This window comes from Phascolarctos cinereus, unplaced genomic scaffold (genome assembly GCF_003287225.1).
Source record: "Phascolarctos cinereus isolate Bilbo 61053 unplaced genomic scaffold, phaCin_HiC Scaffold_5;HRSCAF=322, whole genome shotgun sequence".
NCBI lineage: Eukaryota > Metazoa > Chordata > Mammalia > Diprotodontia > Phascolarctidae > Phascolarctos > Phascolarctos cinereus.
In genome coordinates, this window is record NW_027555958.1 from 223,842,660 (window position 1) to 223,864,563 (window position 21,904).

At 33.7% G+C, this 21,904-nt stretch overlaps 1 protein-coding gene across 1 annotated transcript in view; it reads right to left on the reverse strand.

Moving 5' to 3' along the window:
• CD2AP (CD2 associated protein) overlaps window positions 1-21,904 on the reverse strand; it is a 165,388-nt gene that overhangs the window by 28,428 nt on the left and 115,056 nt on the right. The window contains 4 exon segments of the mRNA XM_020993897.2: window positions 5,779-5,842; window positions 7,873-8,048; window positions 12,938-13,021; window positions 14,878-14,990. Coding sequence (XP_020849556.1) covers window positions 5,779-5,842; window positions 7,873-8,048; window positions 12,938-13,021; window positions 14,878-14,990 — 437 coding nt within the window.

Consider the following 21,904-nt stretch of genomic DNA (forward strand, 5'->3'; position numbering starts at 1 on the left):
AAGAAGGAAGTTAGGGAAAGGGCAGCTAAGAGATACCAAGGACTTTCCTATATATTTTTTGCGAATCTCATATTTAAAAAAAAGTTTGTTGCCCTGATGCATTACAATCAACATAAGAATGATCTTAACTACTAGCAAACCAAGGAAAGAATATTTAATTTCTCAACTTCTTCCCAAGAAGGAAAAGGAAAAAGTTCCTTAAATATACTTTCTAATGAAGATGATTCCTAGAATACAAGGAGCTTAAAAATTTCCCCTTTAACACTGTCATTAAAACTAGGTTGGGGAGAAGGGGTGTGTCGGGGAAAGGTTTGGGTACAAAATGAATAAAAAATCTCCATTTGCTTGGTCATTTTAAAAATGAACATGGAACACTGGTAGCTAATTTTGATTACTGGTGATTTCACTGGGACAGAAATCTATGACCTTCATAATGAGGGAACACATATTTAACCAAAGATCAGCTATCCCAAATGCAGTATTATACATTATTTCACATCTATATGAATCAGTATATTGATTATCCTGTACTGAAAAAAATGTTTCAGTTGTACAAAATTAAATTGTAAAGCAAAAAACTGTATTGAGTTTTAAGTTGAAATAACAGAAAAAAAAATTAAAACATTCTGGCACACTGCCACCCCAACCTGTAAATTCCATAATTTCATACATTGGAACACTGGCAATTTATTATAATGGAGCTAAGCCCTAAACTGCGGCATTGTTTGTTAAAAGACATTAGTTACCAGTAAAATCCATAAATCCAAAGTAGAGCTATGTCCACATTTGAAGGTTTTGACAAATTACTGAGATACATTTTAAAACTGTGTTGAAGTTAACAAATTTAAAAGGAGCTACTGACCATGTGATTTATGAAAATGCAACTTTGAAAAGGAGTCTTATTTGATATAATAACAAATGTGATACTATGGTCTGTGAAGTAAAATAGCATTCTTTATAAAGTTAGTATCTACCCAACAATTCAAAATAATAACTCCAAAAAGTTATTTAGTTTAATTAGGTAAATAATATTTCTTAAATTGAATATTTACATGATGAGTTGACTGCTCTGAAAGAATGATCTCATGACAAATTTCCTAAAGATTTGCATTTTGTTTTATTAATGGTATTTTAAAAGAGGGAGGATTAAATTACAAGACCATAGACTAGGTAATATTTGAATCTACAAAATAAGCAGAGAAATTCAGCAATAAGGCTGGTGTTTGCATGTTAAATGGGCTGCAGTTTCTAGGCACAATGAAGTGAAAGACAGCTTTCTGGCCTCTTAGCTCTGACAGATTTAAGAAAATCTTACTCATTTAAAAATATATTTAATGATTGAAGTATGGTTTAATAAATTTCTTTTATGAACCCTATAGTGCAAGTGGCATGAAATATTTCAGCTATCAAATTTATTCTATTTCATAAGCTATTTTTAATTTGCACATGTGATTGATTCACCTGTTTCATAGAGAATGCATTCCTATTTTGTTACCCAAATGATAAACAGCACTGCAGACATATAGGCACAACAGTGTAATCTTGGGTAGGAAAGCTAAAAATAAAATATATATATTTATATATATATATATATACATACAAATATCCTATGTCCCTTTTGCATTAGGGGAAAAGTAATTACTACAAGTTACTGATTATTAAGCTAATGTGTCCCTCCCACAGTCTATTTTACAGGTTACCAGGAGATATATCAACCTATTTATAGTATAGACTCTTAAAATTACACTGTCAGTATTCAATAAAAATCTATTACCAACTTTCTCTCCTTTTTATACAGATTCAGTAGTATTTTAAAGCAAACCAGAAAAAAAAAAAGAGGTTTGCGATTCCAGCACAGTAAGAAATAAGGCCTCGTTTTCATATTGGCAAATAAAATAAAATAAAATATACAATTTTCATTTTTCCCCTTCTGTAAGATATGAAAACTCATGTACTCATTTTTTTCCTATAGCACACGAAAAATCTTTTGTTACTTGGAAGTAAACAAATCAGTTTTCAGTTCATATTCTCGTTTATGAATCCCTGGCCAAAGAAGAACACTGAGTCTACGCCACACCTCCCTCAAGTAGACAGGGCTAGTTTTTTCAGCTTTTCTATTTCCACCTAAAAAGGAAAAACAGAGCATAAGCAACAGTGGTATCTTGGCTGTATTAAAGCTTCTCTGTCATATCCCTAAGTCTTATATCTTGATCTTTTTACATTTTCGACAATGAAAACACCAGCATAGACCATAGTACTTATCAGGTCCCATTATCTTAAAACACCTGAAGTTTAATTCCCATGAATATAATAAGAAATATATTTGAACCAGTGCTATGGTAAGAAGGCAGTGAAAACTTGTACAAAGATTTCACACTTAGGGTAAATGTTGTCCTACTTCAATAAAGAAGGAAGCTTGGAGTCAACAGTCAGTCAAGAAGCAATAAAAAAGCTCCTACTCTGTGTGATGGAATAAGCATGTGATCCCCTCTAACTTTCTGAGTTACCACTTCCTACAGAAAGTGTGAGTTGATTAGGGAAGGTAAAAATATTCAGTTCACCTTGCTTCACTGAGAGTCCAGTTGAGGTTATGTAACTAATTTATATAGAACCTAGTCTACACAGTTCCTTAATTTCCTTCAACTCCATTCCATGAATAGAAGCCAAAAAGGCAGAAAAGTGAAGTCATCAATGGCTAGGGTTTGGTAAGATGTGGTGGCAACATGACAAGGGGCCCACAATTTTAAGAGGAGAGGGGAGAGCTAAGATGGTTAACCAAAGGTTCAATATATGGAAGGGAAAAAACAGGGTAGGATGACGGCTTGGATAAGAAATGACAAATGGAAGGAATAGTGAAGATGGTGAAGCCATGGTGAAGATGAAGAAGAGTAAGGGGTTGTATGGCTGAGGGAAAGGCCTAGTGCTCAAAAGTTATGAATGGATAAAAAGAATGGTAGAATTCATGCAGTTGAAGTAGAACCCTGGTAGGTAATATTCAGATCAAAGGACAGGATGAACTGTGTCACAGTAGAACGAAAAACTAGGAAATCAGTGTATAGGTCACCAGAAAAGAAAGACTATGAACCGGGCACAGAATTCAATGAGGAAGAATGCAAAATGTCTGAGGGGTAGGGTGTCAAAATAAGGCTCACTGGTCTGTGGATTGAGTGATAAATTTGAATAGTGTGAATGTCAAAAGAGGAAAGGTTACTTTTGTTAAGTTGGTAGAGAGAGTCTGTGAGCTACACTCTAGAGTAAAGGGTATTCTGACTTCCTGGACATGATCAGAGAGACACAAGGGTATTTGGGGAAAGAAACGTAGCACAGACCAGAAAGGTGGGGAGGGAAGCAATATTGTTAGGAGGAAGCAGAGTCTTGGTGAGTGCCAGAAAATGATGAAAGGAAATTGGATAAGTATTTTAAATAAAGACATTGAAATAAGAGCTAACAGGCAAATGTAAGACATTTAAGTATTTATCTTTACATGCTATCTCCTCTCTTGGGTTTCAATTTTTAAAACACTATTAGGATTCCTAGAAAACACTGCATGTGTGCTGATAGAATGTTTACATGTTATCATATATTACTTTGTAAGTTAGAAAATCTTAAAAGTGGTTGAAGCTAAAACACGTAGCACAACTGTTAAAATTTTAAGGCCTGCTATCTAGGTAGTGTCTTTATTATGTGAGGCAAATGATCATATGGACTTTTTGGTTTTAATTTAATATTCAGTGCTTTTTGTCTTTTTTTTTAAGTAATTCACCATCTTATTATTTAGTATTTTCTTGGCCACTTTAATAAATCACCATATTAGCATCTGGTAGGCAGTGCAGTGTATAGAATACCTTAAAGAGAAGAAGACTACCTCAGACACTTGCTGTGGGACAGTAGGCAAGTGACTTAACCTCCCAGAACCTCAGTTTTATGAACTATGAAATAATGATCCTAACACCTATCTTACCAGGTTGTTGTAAGGATCAAACGAGATAACATATGTAAAACACTTTACAAATCTTAAAGCATTATATAAATGTGAGCGATTCAGTATATTTATACTAGTCAGAAAAGATCACTCCTTCATCTGGATATCTATGGCACTATTATTTCACCTAAGGTATTTATCACACTCTTTACTGAATTACAATCATTTAAATGCGTCATTTTTCACTTATAAAACTAGAAGTCTTATGAGAACAGTGCCCTAAAATCTGCTGAATTGAATTATTTTTACATTAAAAACTTAAAATTTTTTTTAAGTTCATGATTTTAAAAGTCTCATATTAATCAATAAGAACTGAGTGAGGTACCTCTTATGACCAGGGCACTATGCTAAGTATTGAGGATACAAATAAAAAGAATGGAATAATCTCTATTCTTGAAGTTTATATTCTATTAAGGAAGAAAACAAATACCTATAAGTATAAACATAAATATAAAAAGAACAAAATATTAGCAGTTGGGGGATCAGGAAAGGATTATATCACTTATTAATATATTTATATTTTCCTCACAACTGACTTTGCTAAAAACAGCTGCTCAGGTAAAGGAAAAATGGATGTTAAGAAAATTAATACATATGAAGCAAGTACCTAAGGACCCCATGAACCTGCTAATGCTTTTACTCCACAGTCCATGTTTTTCGATTGTTTCACAAAAAGATCTGAAGCTAAATTAGTTTTTACTTACTTATATCTATTCAGTTAAATAAACTTATCAAGCACATATTATGCCCTGAGTGAAACAACAAAAAAGAAATTTTAGGTTAAGTCCCAGTGCCTGTTTCTTAAGCAGTTTACAGTATAGCATATAGTTTCTATAGATGATAAACAGAAAATTATATGACTAACAAAAAATAATACACAAGTGTGTAACAGGTACAACCAAAGGACCATGTGAGATCCATGCTGATATCTGAGTTGGGCTTGAAAGGACAGATAGAAATGTGGGGAGTTTAAGGAAAGGACTTCAGAAAAATATGAGATTTATGTATAAGAAGGCAAATAGTCCAGTTTGGCTGAAGTAGACAGTATGAGAAGGGGATTCATTATGAAATAAGGCTGCAAAGTTGATTAGACTCCTGTGAATGCTAAGATAAGTTTCTAGAACTTTACTTGGCAAGAAACAGGGAACCACTGAAAGGTTTTTAGCAAAAGAATAATGACCAGATACATGTACAAGGAAGACTAGTTTAGCAACACCGGGAAGGATAAATTGTATGGGAAGAGAGTGGAGAAAAGAACTAAAACCTATTGCAAATTTCCATCACTTTGAAATGAAGGAAAATATGCCAGGACTTAGCACTTAAAAACATGATGAGATAAATATACAGAGAACAATTTTTCCCCCATACATATATTCTGTTTCCTAACTAGGATATAATTTACTGGAAGACAGAACCACCTTAATGACATTTTTTTCTCTTCTCTCCTCCTCCCACATGATTTTACTAGTATAGTGGTTTCCCAATCAAAAAATTGCCTCCACCAATTCAAACAGGCAACTATTTTTCAATTTATAGTCTTGAGAGATGTCTGAAGCATTTGGAAATAACTTGTCCAGGGTCACACAGCCAATAAGTATCAAAGGTGGGCTCTCTATCCACTATGCCAAATTGCCTCTGCCTCTCTCCCTTTAAAATTTTAAAAACAAGACAAGAACCCCTCTCTAAACGGTACAATTACCACATTCTACACAATGTAGATACTCATTATGTTTAGCACCCACTAATATTTTCATTTTGATGCTTTATGATGACAAAATACTGCAGAACTGAATTACCTCTAGGTTACTTCTAATTGCCTTCTCCTCTTCCAATTCTTTTCTTAGTTTTTCCAGTTCCTTCCTAAAAAACAAAAATAATTTTTTAGGTGTATGTAGAAGTAGAAATGGCCATATGGTTGATATGCACACATTTTAAATTTCTAGTTCAAATAGTTAAACATCAGCAAAATTACCACCAAAAAAAACCCCTAAAAAATGTGAACAAACTTTTTAATAACAAAATTAAATTTTAAAAAATAAAAAAAAAAGTCTTAGGAAGCTTTAAATGAAGTCTACAAATTCAACTAATATAGTCTTCTTGGACTGACCTGCCAGACTTAACTCTGTAAATATTAGTAGGATTTAATGCAGAGTTTAATAAAACCTCATGCTGTCAATCCATCCACCATGCTAAGGCAGATTTTTAACTAAGAGGAAGTTACTTCTGGAGGTCTAAAATAAGTACTTCTTTACAGTAGTAATACATCTAACATTAATCATTTTTTAAAGAGAAAAATACAACTCAAATGGACTTAAATACAGTACAGTAAAAAGAACATGTTGCTCAAAACATAATTGTAGCTTCAACTAAGTTGCATAAAGGAAAATCTCATACAACTACCAATCCTTACACATTTATGGATTCACCCTGCCACCTTCCACTCAAGTTTTAATACCTCAGTTCAGTGTAAGCTAACACTGGGTTTTTGAAAGCTATGTTATCAGCACACAAACTTGGCACATTACAACAAACTGGAAAGTCTTTGAAGGCAGAATAGTGATGGACTCGATGTTTGTCTTACCAGGGCCTGCCTAGCTCAGATGGAAGAGGCTCATCATCAGGTGGGAACTTTTTTCAGTTACCAAAACTAATTATAAATATCTTTTAAAGTGTTGGGATGACAAACTGTTGGTAGAGGACAAATATCCATACAGATGAAACTACAGATCCCTGAAGTATGATGAGTACATACATATATGTTGGTTGTTTATTAGATAATAAAAACGGCCTGAATTTACTGATTTAAAGCTGGCTCTCCTTATCTCACCTAGGCTGAGAGCTCAGCAGCCACTCACAGGCCTGTCCCTCCTGCTGGTTTGCACAGACGCTTTGATCTACTGCTATTCCTAAGTAGCCTAGTGGTCACTGATTCATGTGAGCTTACCACATCTAGTACCACATTGGTACTAGATTTACTGTAGACACCTGATTGGCTTTAACCTAGGGAAACTCAGAACTCCTGAACCCAAGAGATCCACCATCCTCAACTTGCCACACGTGTCATCAGGCCTGGCCAGATTTTATCAAGAACAAAGATTTTTGCCTCAAGAAGCCAAATAGGTAAAAAATTATATATACTTTTGCTACTCTAGGTAAGAAATATTTCCTATGAGTATTAGCCAGCAAGGAGCAAGCATTTATTAAACTACTGCATGTCTAGCCCAGTTTACAAATTGGTAGTGCATGGTTTATACTACAAATGTTGTGGCTTTTTAAACACGCTGTTTTTCAACTACACAGTCTTTCCTTTGAGAGTAGGACAATTAAAAATTATCACGAAGAATCAATATTACATTTTGAGGTAGTTTTACAATGCACATCAGAAGAGAAAGCTCTCAATATGTCTTATGAAAAGTAATGAGTAAGAAACTTCAGCAAGTATAGGAGTTGCATTATTTTAACTCCAGAGGAAAGTAAGACCTCTAAATCTATAATTAACATTTACTAAATGTTATATAGAGAACACAGTCTAAACTGATGGATAAACATGTCTCCTGTCTATAAAAAGACTATGGAAAACTATTTTCCCAAAAGGATTATAGCTATCCACAGAAATAAGTTATCATTGTTTAAATTTTCTATTCCCTACAAAAGCACATTTAATCACTGATTCTTTGATACATTTGTATCAAACCTACAGATAATCAAAACAAGTTTTGTTTTAAAGTTCTGTTGCTATAAAGTAGCATTAGAAAGAAATGAATATGTAATGAATTATATGTATATGTTCTCTTAAAATTAGGAGAATAGATCATTAATTCTCTAATATCCCTTCTAGCTCTGATACACCATGAATTAAGTAATACTCAAAGCGAAAAAGCAAGACTTACCCATGTTCCTTTTTGATTGCTTCTACAACACACAACAACTCAACAACTTGTGTTCTGAGGTCATCTAGGATGATTTTCTTCCCATCATCAATTTCTCCTTTTGTTTTGGCATCTACTGAATTGAGGAAAGTTGTTCTAGGAGATGCAGCTGAAGATGCTGTGCTGTACACAGATGCCTGAAAAGGAAAAAGATATACAGCAAAACCATATTGTACAGTAACGAGTTTAAAAACAATGTAGAAAGCAGTAAGCTAACTCTGAAAGGAGGGAGTTGTTTAAAGAAATGATGGGGGTCCACAGGAAGCTTACTGATAAAACTAAGATATTAAAAAGCTGTTTACAGATGGAAATAAGAGCAAGTAACAAAAGGAACACAAAAATTATACCACGACCTTGTATGAATAGTAACGGGAGTGTTAAAGCTCAGAATTCAATTCAACAAACATATTAAGGGCTTACTGTACATATTATATTATATTAAGTGACAGTGATTCAAAGATAGTTTCTGCCCTCAGTAAGCCTATGATTGGGATGATAGATATATGCAGCAAAGTAAATGCAAAAATATATCAATTTCAAGAGGGAGAAAGGACTAACAACTGGGGAAGATCAGGAAAGATGAATTGAAGAAGTCATACCTAAACTGTGTTTTGAAGGAAGCTAGGGATTCATAGACATAAAAGTGAGAAGAAAGAGAGCATTCCAGAATGGAGGGAAAAGGTGGCTGTTGGGAGCCTATGTAAATAAAGGCAAGGAGGGAAGAGATGGGTTATTGTACCTGCGGAATGCTAAAATATCAATTTGACTGGAAAAGAGAGTTGTGTTCATAGGAATAATATAAAAGAAAACACGAAGTCAAATTGTAGAGGGTTTTAAATGGAAGGCAGAATGAGCTGAGGCTGGTAAAGATAATAACAAGTTTTTGTTTGGGGGTGGGGTAGTTGTTTTGTTTTCTTTTGTTTTCAACCATGGAAAAAAATTAACTGTCTAATTTTTAAAAAGGGAGAGGACTCCTGCTGAAGGTGAATGAGAAGAAAAAAAGATAATGAAGAGAACTCTAGAAGAAAAGGCTAATTACATTTTCTTTTATGACAGTTAGAAATAGTTTACGTTGATTTCAGCAAAGCATTGGCTAAGTCCATCATGGTATTTTTATAGATGAGATAGGAGATATCAGCTAGGCAACAGTACAACTGGATGATTTGCGAAACGGCTGAATGATTGGTTAACACAAAGATTAGTCATTACTAGATCCATGTTAACATGCAAAATGGTCTCTAGAGGAATGTCCTAGTTATTTATCCTTGGCGTTGTAGAGTTTAACATTTTTGTCACTGGTTTGGATAAGTACAAAATAATATCTTTATTAATTTAGTCACCCAGCTAGGAGAGATAAGTAACACACTGGACAGTCAGTACAAACAGGATCCAAAAAGAACCCAAAGGAGAATGCTGAACTGACTCTAATAATACAACATTTATAGTGGGGAAATGCCAAGCCCTATAATAGATTTCAAATAATCACCTTCACAAATACGAAATAAGGAAGGTATGGATACAGAGCTATTTGTATGAAAAAGATAAGAGGGTTTTAGTATATGGTAAGCTCAATGAGTCAACAGTACAACATGGCAATTCAAAAAAGCTCCTGTGAGCAGTGGTTATATTAAGAAAAGCACAGTGACCAAAATTAAAATCTTGTTATAATATGGCCTCATGAGAGCACATGTGGAATCCTGTTAAGTTCTATGTACTAAATTTTAGGACTGTTGGCTCTGTTGGCTGATTTTACCTTGATTTTTTTCTATTATAAGAGAAGGTTCAATGAGTGGTAGCGCAGTTAGATCTGGAAATGACTGCAATGTAAAATCAAAAAGCATCTATAAAACACTGTTATAAAGGAGGAAAAGGAAAATATCTCTGAAAAGCTGGATAGTTAATACATTTTCTACGATAAAGTTCCTTGCAAATAATTGTAGGATAACATTGTTATAAATGAGTAATTTAATATTCTGAGTTATTTCAGTAAAAATATTTTCACAAATGGAAGGTATGTATTCTGGCTAATAATATTTGCTAGCATTAATATGATGCTTTAAGGCTTCAGTTTCTTTTATTTTTTCCACTTAATAGTATTTTATTTTTTTCCAATTACACATAAAGATAGTTTTCAACATTTACTTTTATAAGATTCCGAGTTCCAAATTTTTTTCTCCCTCTTTCCCTCTCCTTCTCCTCCCAAAGATGGCAAGCAATCTGATATAAGCTATACATGTTCAATCATATTAAACATAGTTCCATATTGTGCTTTAAGGTTTGCAAAGCATTATCTCATTTCAACTTTACTACAATTCTGGGAGGTAGGTACAATTATTAGATCCATTTTACATTAGAGGAAACTGAGGCAGACAAAGGTTACGTGGCTTGTCTAAAGTCACATAGCTAGTAAGTGTCTAAGGTCAGATTTGAACTCAGATCTCAGTTAACTCCAGGTCCAGCACTCTTTCACTTAGCTGTCTCTTAACTGATTATAATACTTAAGACAGAGAATAAATAGTGTGGGCTGGAAGAAGAAAATCAAAGACCATTAAAGGGACTAAAAAGCTAATTACATGAAGAAAAGGTTTCTGTTTTTTAAAAAGATGTTTTTATAGCACTCAAAATGATTCTCCTCACAAAAAAAACTTTCTAGTAATATCATCAATTATGAAAAACAAGATATACCTATCATGAAAAAATTTTTCAGCAGCAGAGGTCAAAGGTCACCCTTTATAGATCATATAGCTCAGTCCTCATTCTTGCTTTTCTCTTTGCAAATGACTCCCTGCTTTGATTTATTTAGATACAGCTAAGTGGCTCAGTGGATAAAGTGCTGGAACTGGATTTGGAAAGACTTAAGTTCAAACACAGCCTCTGAGACTTACTAGCTGAATGACCCTGGGAATGTCACTGATCCTCTGTCTTCCCCGGTTTCCCCATTTGTAAAATAGGGATAGTAACAGTACCTACACCCCACAGAGCTATTGTGAGGATCAAATGAGATAACATTTGTAAGCACTATATAAACACCAGATATTATTATTATTGTTATTATTTATCAGAACATTTCCCTATCAGAATTAGTAAGTTTTACAATTTCCTTATGTTCTTGTATCTGAACATGTAAACCTCCATGATTTAGAAAGTATACAAAATATTCATAATATCAATTAGTGAATAACAATACTATATAATGAAGGCATATACATATGTAGTGTGACTACTAATTAATACTATTCTATCTTTGCAGTATTATGAGAATGAACTGGTAATATATTTCCTTAGACCTTTAGTTATTAAGTCACTTAATTTATATTTAAGCTACTTCACCCTATACAATGCACTACAGGGCAATCAATCAATAAACTGATCAACCATAAACATTTATTAAGTGCCTACTATGTGTCAGGAGCTGTGCTTAGAGGTCAGGGATACGAAAAGTGGCAAAAGACAGTCACTATTCTTCAAGGAGCTTACAATCTAATGGAGACAACATGTAAATAAATATATCCAAAGCAAGTTATACATATGATAAATATGAAATAATTAATAGAGGGAAAACATTAGAATTAAGAGGGGTGGGGGAAAGCTTCTAATAAAAGACGGGATTTTAGTTGGCATATAAAGAAAGTTAGGGAAGTCAGTTGGATTGGAGGAGGGAGAGCATATCAGACATGGGAGACAGTCAGAGAAAATACCCAGAGCTGCAAGGTAGTTTCCTGTTCATGGAACAACCAGGAAGCCAGTGTCACTGGATCAAAAAGTAGATGTGAAGACTGGAAAGGTAGGGGGCTAGTCTATGAAAGGCTCTGAATGCCAATTACAGTATTTTGTATTTGCTCCTCTGGACAATAGGAGCCACTGGAGTTTACTGAGTAAACACGATCAGCCTTGTGTTTTATGAAAATCTCTTAGTAGCTGAATGGAGGATGGACTGGAATGGCGAGAAACTTTAGGCAGGGGCCAGCCTACCAGGTGGCTACTGCAATAATCCAGGCATGAGGTGATAAAGGCCTATACTAAAGTGGTGGCAGTGCTAGAGGAGAGAAGGGAGTGTATTCAAGAGATATCACAAAGGCAAAATCCACAAGCCTTGACAATAGCTTGGATATTGGTGGTGCGGGGGTGAGAAGAAGAGAAATAGTGAAGAATTCAGAATGACTTCTAGGTTGGGAGCCTCAGGGTAGTTTATGCTATCCTCTACAAGAGGTTTAGTGGGAAAGATGATGAGTTCCATTTTGGACATCTTGAGTTTACATATCTATTTGGCATGGAGTTCAAGATGTCTGAAAGGCAGTTAAAGACATGAGATGAAGTCAGCTGAGTTTGAATCAGGATAGGTAAATGAGAATCATTACATAGAGATGGTAATTAAATCCATAAGAACTAATGAGATCACCAAGTGTTGTAGTATAAAGGGAGAAAAGAAGAGGGCCGGCCTAGGAAAAAATCCTGAGAAATACCTACAGTTAGATGTTGTGATCTGGAAGAGAATCCAAAAAAAGAGACAGAGAAAGAGTAGTTAGAGAGGCAGGAGGAGAACCAGAAGAGAGTGGTGTCCTAAAAGCCTAGAGAGGATAGGGACCAAAGAGGTAGCAAGGTACAGGTACAGGTACAGGTACAGATTAGCCTTGGTATCAAGATAATCTGGTTTCAAGTCCTGTTTCTGATACATAATAGCTCTGTGACTCTCAACACTCAATCACATTCTCAGTACTCCAGGTAACCTCAAGACTAGAGGCTACAGCTGTCAACATGCACTGGAAGAGAGTTTCTTACTTGAAGCCCCCTCCTACACTGATGAAATCATAGATGGGGACACCCCTCACCAAAGGTAAGATATAGGAGCGTAAAAACAGGGGCTGATGAGGAAGATGAGAGGGAATAATTTTCTTTAAAAGGTTAAGGCTCTATTTTTCAGCCTTCAGATTCTATAATTGTCCTGACTTACCCTGCTACCAAATCCCAGAAACTATGACAATGTTGATCTAGCATAACGACTACCTTTTAAACAATAGCAGCTTACCTTTTTAACTTCATTTGTCTTTAATTTGGCACTTTCTTCCTCACCTTTCTGAAACTTCAAGGTTTTTTCTGGACTTTGAATTGGCTACAGAATTAAAAGGAAACTTGATTATAGGAGCATAAAAGGAGAGAAAAGGTCAACAGGCCCTCGAACAACTCCACCATTCCCCCAAGAAGAACATTTGTTCTCAACTTAATTGTTACAATCTTATTTCATTGGTGTTAAATGAATAAACTAGCTATACTAAACCAATTACGTATCTATCTTGAAGCTAAAAATAAACTGGTTCCTGATTACAATGAGGTTTTCCAACTACACAAAAGCAAATACAGTGATAAAGAACATATGTGTGTGTGTGTGTGTGTGTGTGTGTGTGTGTGTGTGTGTACACAAACAAACAAGATAGCAGCCTAAAAATAGGTTAGTATAAAGCCAGCCGGACATGAGATGTTTCCCGAAGGAGCAGGACTCTAAATGGTCCTAGAAGAGGCAGGGGGCAGCCTGGGACTTTTAATGGACTTAGCAGCCAAATCAAGAAAAGGCAGTTTATACAGATTTCTTTAATGATTAAGATCTTTTTGATGATGATGATGATGACAATGATGATGACAATGATGATGTATTCACTCAGTGAAATGATGTGCAGCTATTATGTTAACCCAAGTGTAGTGGAGAGAATAATGGACTAAAAATTGGGAGATGTAGATTTGAATCCAATTTTCAATACTTTCTAGATGTCTAATGTTGTGCAAGTCATTTTACTATTACCCTCAGTTTTCTTATCTGTAAAATGGGGTAACAGTAGCACCACTTACCTCATAGGGTTGTTTAGTAAAGTGATTATATCATGTATTAAAATGTATAAAGGAGCTATAAAAATGTAAGCTATTATTATATGAAATGGGTAGGTTATTTTCAAATGATCATAAGATTCAGAACTATAAGGAAACAGCAAAGAAATGGCACCTTAACATTAAAGCTACACCCCACATACATATTATGGAAGTTTTTAGGAATAGTGCTTCTCTCTCACTTTGTTCTGAGGGAACAAAGTTGAAGTGACTGTTTTTAAAGCTCAAAACAAAATGGGTATTATGCATATTACCAGAAGTTCTGAATCAGAAAGAATACTCTTATAAATGTACAGAGCAGACTTCTTATTCCTTTTTCCCAGTCCTGAGACTTTCTGATGTTATAAGAATTATGGATATATTCACCTTTAGGAAAGCTTCCCCAACTCTGAGTTCATTCTACACTATTGGAAATGGAATGACAATCATGATGATCATGATGACAATAATGCCACATAAATGCTGCTGGAGAAGTCTCTCGAAAATGAATTGATATTTCAATACTTTTATTCAACTACACAAAGCAGCTGCCAAACCTATGTGCACAGTCTGCCAAACCTATGTGCATGATGTTTAATATAAAGGAAAAACAGAATGACGGCAACATGAAAAATAAGAAAAATGAAATAACAAGATTCATCTATTTGGTGCTTTAAGGCTTACAAAGTGCCTTACACATATTATATTATTGAATCCTCACAATAAACTTGTGAAAGTAAGTAGTGCATGCATTATTTCCATTTTAACAATAAGGAAACTGAGGAAAAAGTAACTAAAAAGTTTGGCAACTTAACCTAAGTCATAATTACTTCATAAGATTTATATTCAAATTTCGATATCCTGACTCCAAAACTAGTGCTTTACTCATTATACTACAGCTAGATCACTTCTTATTTTTGCTTTGCTTCCTTCTACCCACAAGTTTCTGGGACCCATTGCTCACATGGGTATAACTGGCTCAGGGATTTTTTTTGGGGTGGGGGGTAAATGCTGAGGGCAAGACTACAGCAGAAGGAATTCTTTCTGATCGCTTTTGTCCCTTTCACATTTTCTAAGCAACCTGCTGTTTAAACTCAGTAAATAACTCACACTATGACCTCCATTGAAGCGACCAGGTAACCTCCTTCCAGGCATCTTTGGTCTATTTGCAGTAAGATGCAAAAGGTTTTCGGAGGAAGCTATGTCATCAAAATTTACCATATCTAGAGGATGAAAATAAATATGTAGATCATTTATCTTACTAGACACAAAATCAAATTAGTAAACAGCAAATGAAATGTTTTCCAAAACTATAAACTAAAAGTATATTACATGTAATGACTCACAAAGTTGTACTATATTTTTCATATACATTTGGAAAACAAAATAATCTCTAAAAACAAGTTTAATCTCTGATATAATTAAACCCAAACACAGATTTTTCTAATTAAGATAGCATAAAGTTCATGTACAGAAGCAGTCTTCAAAAAAGTACTTTTTGGGAAAAAGATAGATACAGAACAAGTCATGTAAATATGGAACCATAGCTACTTAGAAATAGTAGCATAAAAAAATCTGGAACATATTAAATCCTTATTTTGTAAAAACAAAAGACAAATACAAAAACAAAAATACACGCAAAAAAATCATGGGCTATTTTTTAAAGTGAAGCATTAACTACTATATATCTCAAAACAAAGGAAAATATGGATACATGAAACCCATTTAAGATACCAAGTCATAACTTTATGATGACACTTATGAATTCAGTTATGTATAACAGTATACTTTCACATAAAATTGTTTGTCAGTACAAAGAAAAAGCCTAAGTTGTTCTGTTCTGCTCAGTCTGATACAGCTAGGGTTATAACTAAACTCTCAACTCAGATTATAAGTTCATTGAGCAATTGCTTAAAAGTATTATTAGTTTTACTTACTGCTCTATTTGCTGTATTACTATCCCCAAGGGTCTGAAATCCCAAGACAAGGAGAATATGGAAAAGGCAATATAGAGAACATCATCTTATTTGTCATTGTTAAAGCTGGTGAAGCTTAACCTCATTCTGTAGGTGCCTTTTTTCCCTATGGTTCACCCCTGATAAGGAAGACTTTACTCATGCTTCATGCTAAAGTTGGGAGAAGATCCTGAGGGAACACTGGGTCATTCTAGTATGGATTACTTTGTATATCCTTCTAGACTTTCCCTACCCACATGACTCAGAGCTAAGCTGTCTCATAATGCAATAGATAGCTTTGGATTCTCTCAGATCTAGATCTATGCCCTCTCTCCTTAGCCCCACCCCAAACCCCAGGTAACATTTACCACAAACTTTGGTAATTTTTTTTTATTAGTTGCTTCATTTGTTCTATATATTTAATTTCATTTTTCTAAAGTATTCTAATAATTTATTACATTTTAACCCAATATCCACGGCCCACTTCAGCTCTCAACATTTTTTGTGTGTCTGGGAGGAATGGAGAATGTAGAAGGGTTGAGGGAAGCACCCTATCTAACAATGCCAGTTTTATAGTAACAGTAATACTTTTCATTTGAATAATATTTATCACTTTTCCAACCTCATATTCTGATTATTTTGTGTTTTCCATCTTGGGTACCTCACTCTGCTACATTAATATTACAAAATAGGCACTTTAATATCTCCTTATATTTTTGATAACTGTCTGCATTCAGATGTAAGAAATCACATGCCATAAGACTATACATACTGTAAAAAAACAAATAATAATTTATAAGGGTATTTATCATCAAATTTTTTTTAATCTCCAATCAAGATGTACATACAAGCATTTATATTTATAAATTTCATTGCCAAATAGAGATGCTACATGTAAAAAGAAAGTATTTTCTCTATTTTGAATGTAGAAGTCTGCTTTTGCTGCTGCTAAACATTTTTTGTTAAGTAAAACCACAGTAACTACTACAATCAGTCATTTTGGATTTGTAGGTATTATTTTTTAATGTATATTTAAGCGATTAACAGAAACAAAAAAGAAAAAAAATTAATGATAAACGATAAAGTAGGGAAAAATGGAAGGACAAACAAAACATAAGATGAATTTAACATTGCATACCATACTCATGAAAAAACATTTTCACATAACCAACAACTAATAATAACAATAATACTCTTGAGCTCTCTCTATAGCTGAACAGTCTTAACTTAGCAACTTCCTTGTTCTTAGGTTAGTTTTTTTTTTAAAGTACACCCTAAACTCATGAAATACTTAATGAGAGCACACTATCATATACTTAAATCCTTAAACATATCATTTAAATAAAATCCTTTTTAAAAAATCCTTTAAAATATTTAAATCTTTGAATTTTGTTTATGAGTAACAACAGCTTGAATTAGGTTGCCCATTAATATAGCTAATATCAATCATTCAATTACTTTCAAATAACCTAAATTTCTGTTTGGCTGCTCAGGAAGACAAGGCAAGAAGTAAGTCAAAACACAACAAACAATGTTTAAGGAACACTGACTAGAAACTTTCTATGATTTCAAGATTGTAAATTCTACCGAGTATACCATTTTTTTTAATAGAATAGCATCTTACCAAAATGGAGAAGGGTAGGGTAATTTCCTGACACGTAAGAAGGGAAACATGGCAAACAGGATAGGAAACAAAATCTGGAAAGAAAAGTCAAGGATAGGAATGTCTAGAAAAAAGATTCTGAACCCAAAAATTATTTTACAAAGCAGGAAAAAGAAACATTGGTAGAAGGAACAGCATAGCTTCAATATTCAGCATATTGATTATATATGGTTATTACATATTAGGCTTAAATAAGAACTGTTTTTTTATTTGAGCTCTATCCTTTTAATTATTAAATGAGCCTGCTTCAATAAACTATAGCTACAGGTTCAGAAGTATATAAATTTAGAAAGAGAATAAAGATGGCCTCAAAACACTGATTTTGTTTAAGAATACAATCTGATACAAATGTTTGATGGCTATAACTAGATTATGTATGATCAATTTCTTGGCATATGATACCAATAAGCATTGACTCTGAGATTTCACAACATTAGAAAGTATGACTAATGCTATATATTTCTTTTTTCTTAAAGGTTACAGATGTCAAGAGATCTAAAAACCTGAACAGAAAAATGGACTATGTCAGTTATATATTTTCAATGAAAATATGCTCATGTCCCATTTGATAATCTCAATAATAGAAAACTCACAAATATAAAGTCAAAAGAAACAGGAAATTTAGTGTTACAATGTCTGCTCATGCATATCTGTCATGGTTTAAGTCCTGTGAGGTTATATACAGTGTTCCTTTTTACGTATTAAAAAATTTACATGGTGCCTACTGTCTTAGTAATACGATCATATGGGGGGGATTACAGTAAATGAACAAATAAGATTGAACAGGAGATTGATTTATTTTCCTTACCACAGAAATACTGTAAATAAAATGTCTGTCCTTTCAAAGCTATCTTTTAAATTTGGAAGACTTTTTTCGAGGGAAAAACTATGAAGTACTGCCAATTATGAAAAAATATATCCAATGCAACCAATACCAGCATCATCATTTTAACTTCTAAGGATTAATATTAGATTTTCCTTCTGATTTTAAGGTCACTAGAAAGCAATACTACTATTCAGTAAAAAATATAACCTCTTAGTAATATCTGAGCTGTGACATCTCTCTAACAAACTTCCAAAAATGATATATTCTATATGTTTGAAAAGGAAGTGGGAACTGCGTGTTTAAATAGATTTATGTGTTCTCAGCATCATATAAAATGGGAATAAATAAGAGAGGGATCTGTGATTTCATCAGTGTGAGGAATTCTAGGTGTGGAAAGCCATCTATAATTGGAGAGTTGACTGGGACACAGGGAATTTTAGCAAGCATAGCTAAACTAGCTAGCAAGCATCAGACACAGGATGTGAACCCAGATCTTCAAGACCAGTATACTACATACTAAGCCAAGCTGTCTCTATATACTTCACAATACCCAAAGAAAAATACTGTAATTCGGGGGGGGGGGGATGAGAAAAACTAAGCATGGTACTTTTCCTAGGATGAAATGAAGAAAAAAAAGCATCATGGAGTAGTGGACTTTGCTTAGAGTCAGTGAAACCTGGGTCCTTGGTATGCCACTAAACTTTTGCCTGAAGACAAACTCCCTAGGATTTTACCTATAAAGTCACAGATTTCCTTTGGTACAGGGAGTTCACACAAATAGGTTGTTATCTGGGAAATCAAAAAGTGTGTGTGTGTGTGTGTGTGTGTGTGTGTGTGTGTGTTCTTTCATATAGTTGCTAACAGTATTCAATTTCACTTTTAAGAACTCTTTGTTCACATCCTTTGACCGTTTTTCTACTGGGGATTGGTCTTTGGTCATATAACTGTCACTTTTTATAATCCTGTACACCAGACTTTTACCTGAGAAATTTGATAAAAATATATCTTTCACATATAACTGTTTGCCTTCTTATTCTTGAAGTAATTTTTTTTAATATAGAAGCTTTTCAATTTTATGTAATCAAAATTATCTGTCTTTTGTACCTTTGTTTGGTTAAGAATACATCTTCTATCTACAATTGGGAAAAGTACATTGTCTGCTTCTTTTCTAACTTTTTTATACTATGATCCTTAATATTAAGGTCACATATACATTTAGAACTTACTGTGGAATAGGGCATAAGGGGTTGATGTAAGCCTAATTTCTGTTGGAGAACTCTCCAGTTTTCCCAGTAGTATTGAATCAAATAAGGAATCTTTTTCCTAAGTAATTTATACTTTCTAGTTCCTCAAACACTGGATTATCTGGTTCCATTGTTTCTGATTCCCCATGTTCTATTCTGTTTTGTTACACTTCTTTATTTTTTTTTAACCAATAGCTTAATAATTAAGCTTGAAGTCTGGAAGTGCTATTCTATATTCATCCCTGTCTTCATTTCCTTTTAGCTTTTCTAAATAAATTCTGTAAAGTATTCCATTGATAGTTTGGTAAAGCATTAAAATTTTAGTCATTTTAGTTGTGTCTATCTCTTTGTGACCTGATTAGGGGTTTTCTTGGCAAAGATTCTGGAGTGGTTTGCCATTTCCTTCTCCAGCTCATTTTACAGAAGAGGAACTGAGGTAAACAGAGTTCACACAGCTAGTAAGTGTCTGAGGACAGGTTTGAACTCAGAAAGAAAATTTTTCCTGATTTCAGGTTCAGAACTCAATCCGCTGTACCATCTAGCTGACCATAAACTAAGTTGTTATTTATTTTTTCTATTATGTTAATGTATGTTTTTAGAGATACAATTTTTCCCTGAAGACTGCTTTAGTTGCATCGCAGAAATTTTATTTCTTGTTTCATTATTGTAATTTTCCTTTCCATATGGGTTATTTCTATGATACGTTCTTTAACTCATTAATTATTATAGGCTTTCATTGCTGACTAAGGCTCCATTTGGGTATGTACATGGGACGGTGCTTTTCAAAATGTCAACATGTCACAAAAAGGGCAAAATAAATAGAAATTAAGAGCATTACTAAATAAAACTGCCATTAAGTTCCCCTCTAGTTTTAAATATAATAACCCTATAACCTAAATGAAAAACAGAAACAAGCAGAACCTAAGATACTTGGAAAAGGTAAAATTACACTTAAGCAGTTTTTGTATCCCATTATGCCTGTACATGTGCGTGCATGTGTTTTGTGTGCAATAACTATTTGTAGACTTAATTGTATGTTAATCAACTCTCCAATATTTACATGTATTATAAGAGTTGTTTCCTTAATTCCATGGCCTTAAGTTATGGGGTGACTGAACTAAAGCAAATCAACTTACTTTAATAATTACAATTGCTGCGTTTTGTTATCAGTAAACCCCTATCTGCATTCTGTATTGTGGCCACATTAATTAAAGTAAGGATTTAGTCATCTGCTATTCTATATCGCTTGCATATTTATTTCTATTCTAAATTTTAGTTAGTGAAGAGATGCCCCAGTAAAGTTCAAATGGCTTAATAACCACTCAAAATGGTACCCTTATTATCCATCTAGATATTAAGGTAGAGTGGGAAAGGATTTCTTAAAAAGTTAAGAATAAAGTTTTTTCTCCTACTACTTATTAATTTGGTTCATACGGTATTAAGTATATGTTTTATTTCTGCTAGAAATTTCTCAAAAACAAATCACACTATATTATACATTAATATTAAAAAAAAGGTTTAAAGGCAAAAATGTAATGACAAGAGATGTCTGAAAAGCTAAGGTCATTTAAAGAGACAGAAATACAGACAGAGAGGAAAATGAATTACTGCCTTGAAAAACAGATGTTCACATTCTCAACAGAGAGGTAATCGAATTAAAAAGCAAAGGCACTGTAGATTAAGTATATTGTGAAATATTTTGGTAGAATCAATCAGGAAATCTTACATGGGCCCTGAACACTTTCCCCAAACAAGTGTCATCAGAATCTGAGAAGAGTAATAGAAAAAAAATTGTAAATTAGAAATAAGGATGCGCTCAACGACAACATTAACGCACTTCCAAGAACCAGAAGCAAATAAAATCCCTTAACCTATTATTACCTACTTCCTTGACTTTTAAAGGCAGATTATGACTTTGGTACCAAAACTCTAAAAACAAATTTTTCAATGCACTTCAAAATTATAAATGATTAAGGTTTGCTTACATAAAAAAAACCATAAAAGCCAAGGTAAAAATATTTATAAAAAGGAAAAAAAATGAAAGCAGCTCTTTTTATTTAAATCAATAGCTAGTAGGCAAGGAAATTATTTTGTTAGAAAACACCCCAAGTTTCAGTCTCTAAAATCTGGGTGTCCTAGGTAATTCTCTAAAGATTATAAATTGCAGAGACCAGGCCAATCTTTATTGGTAGATGCAGTTTCCTTATTCAAGTTCCCTACATTAGCGAAATCATGTAAAGTCCCTGTTCTTAATATGTCTTGTCTAGTGCTTGTTGGGAAAGATTCAAACTTGGTAGTATTCAAAAGTTTCAAACATTTAACACATTATAGGGCATAGTTAATATAAGGGACAAGGATATTGTTTGAGAATAGTCTAAGAATTTAGAAAGTCAAAAAGAAACGATGATAGTACAGCATGATATTAACTTAAAAAGGAAAATTAAAGTGC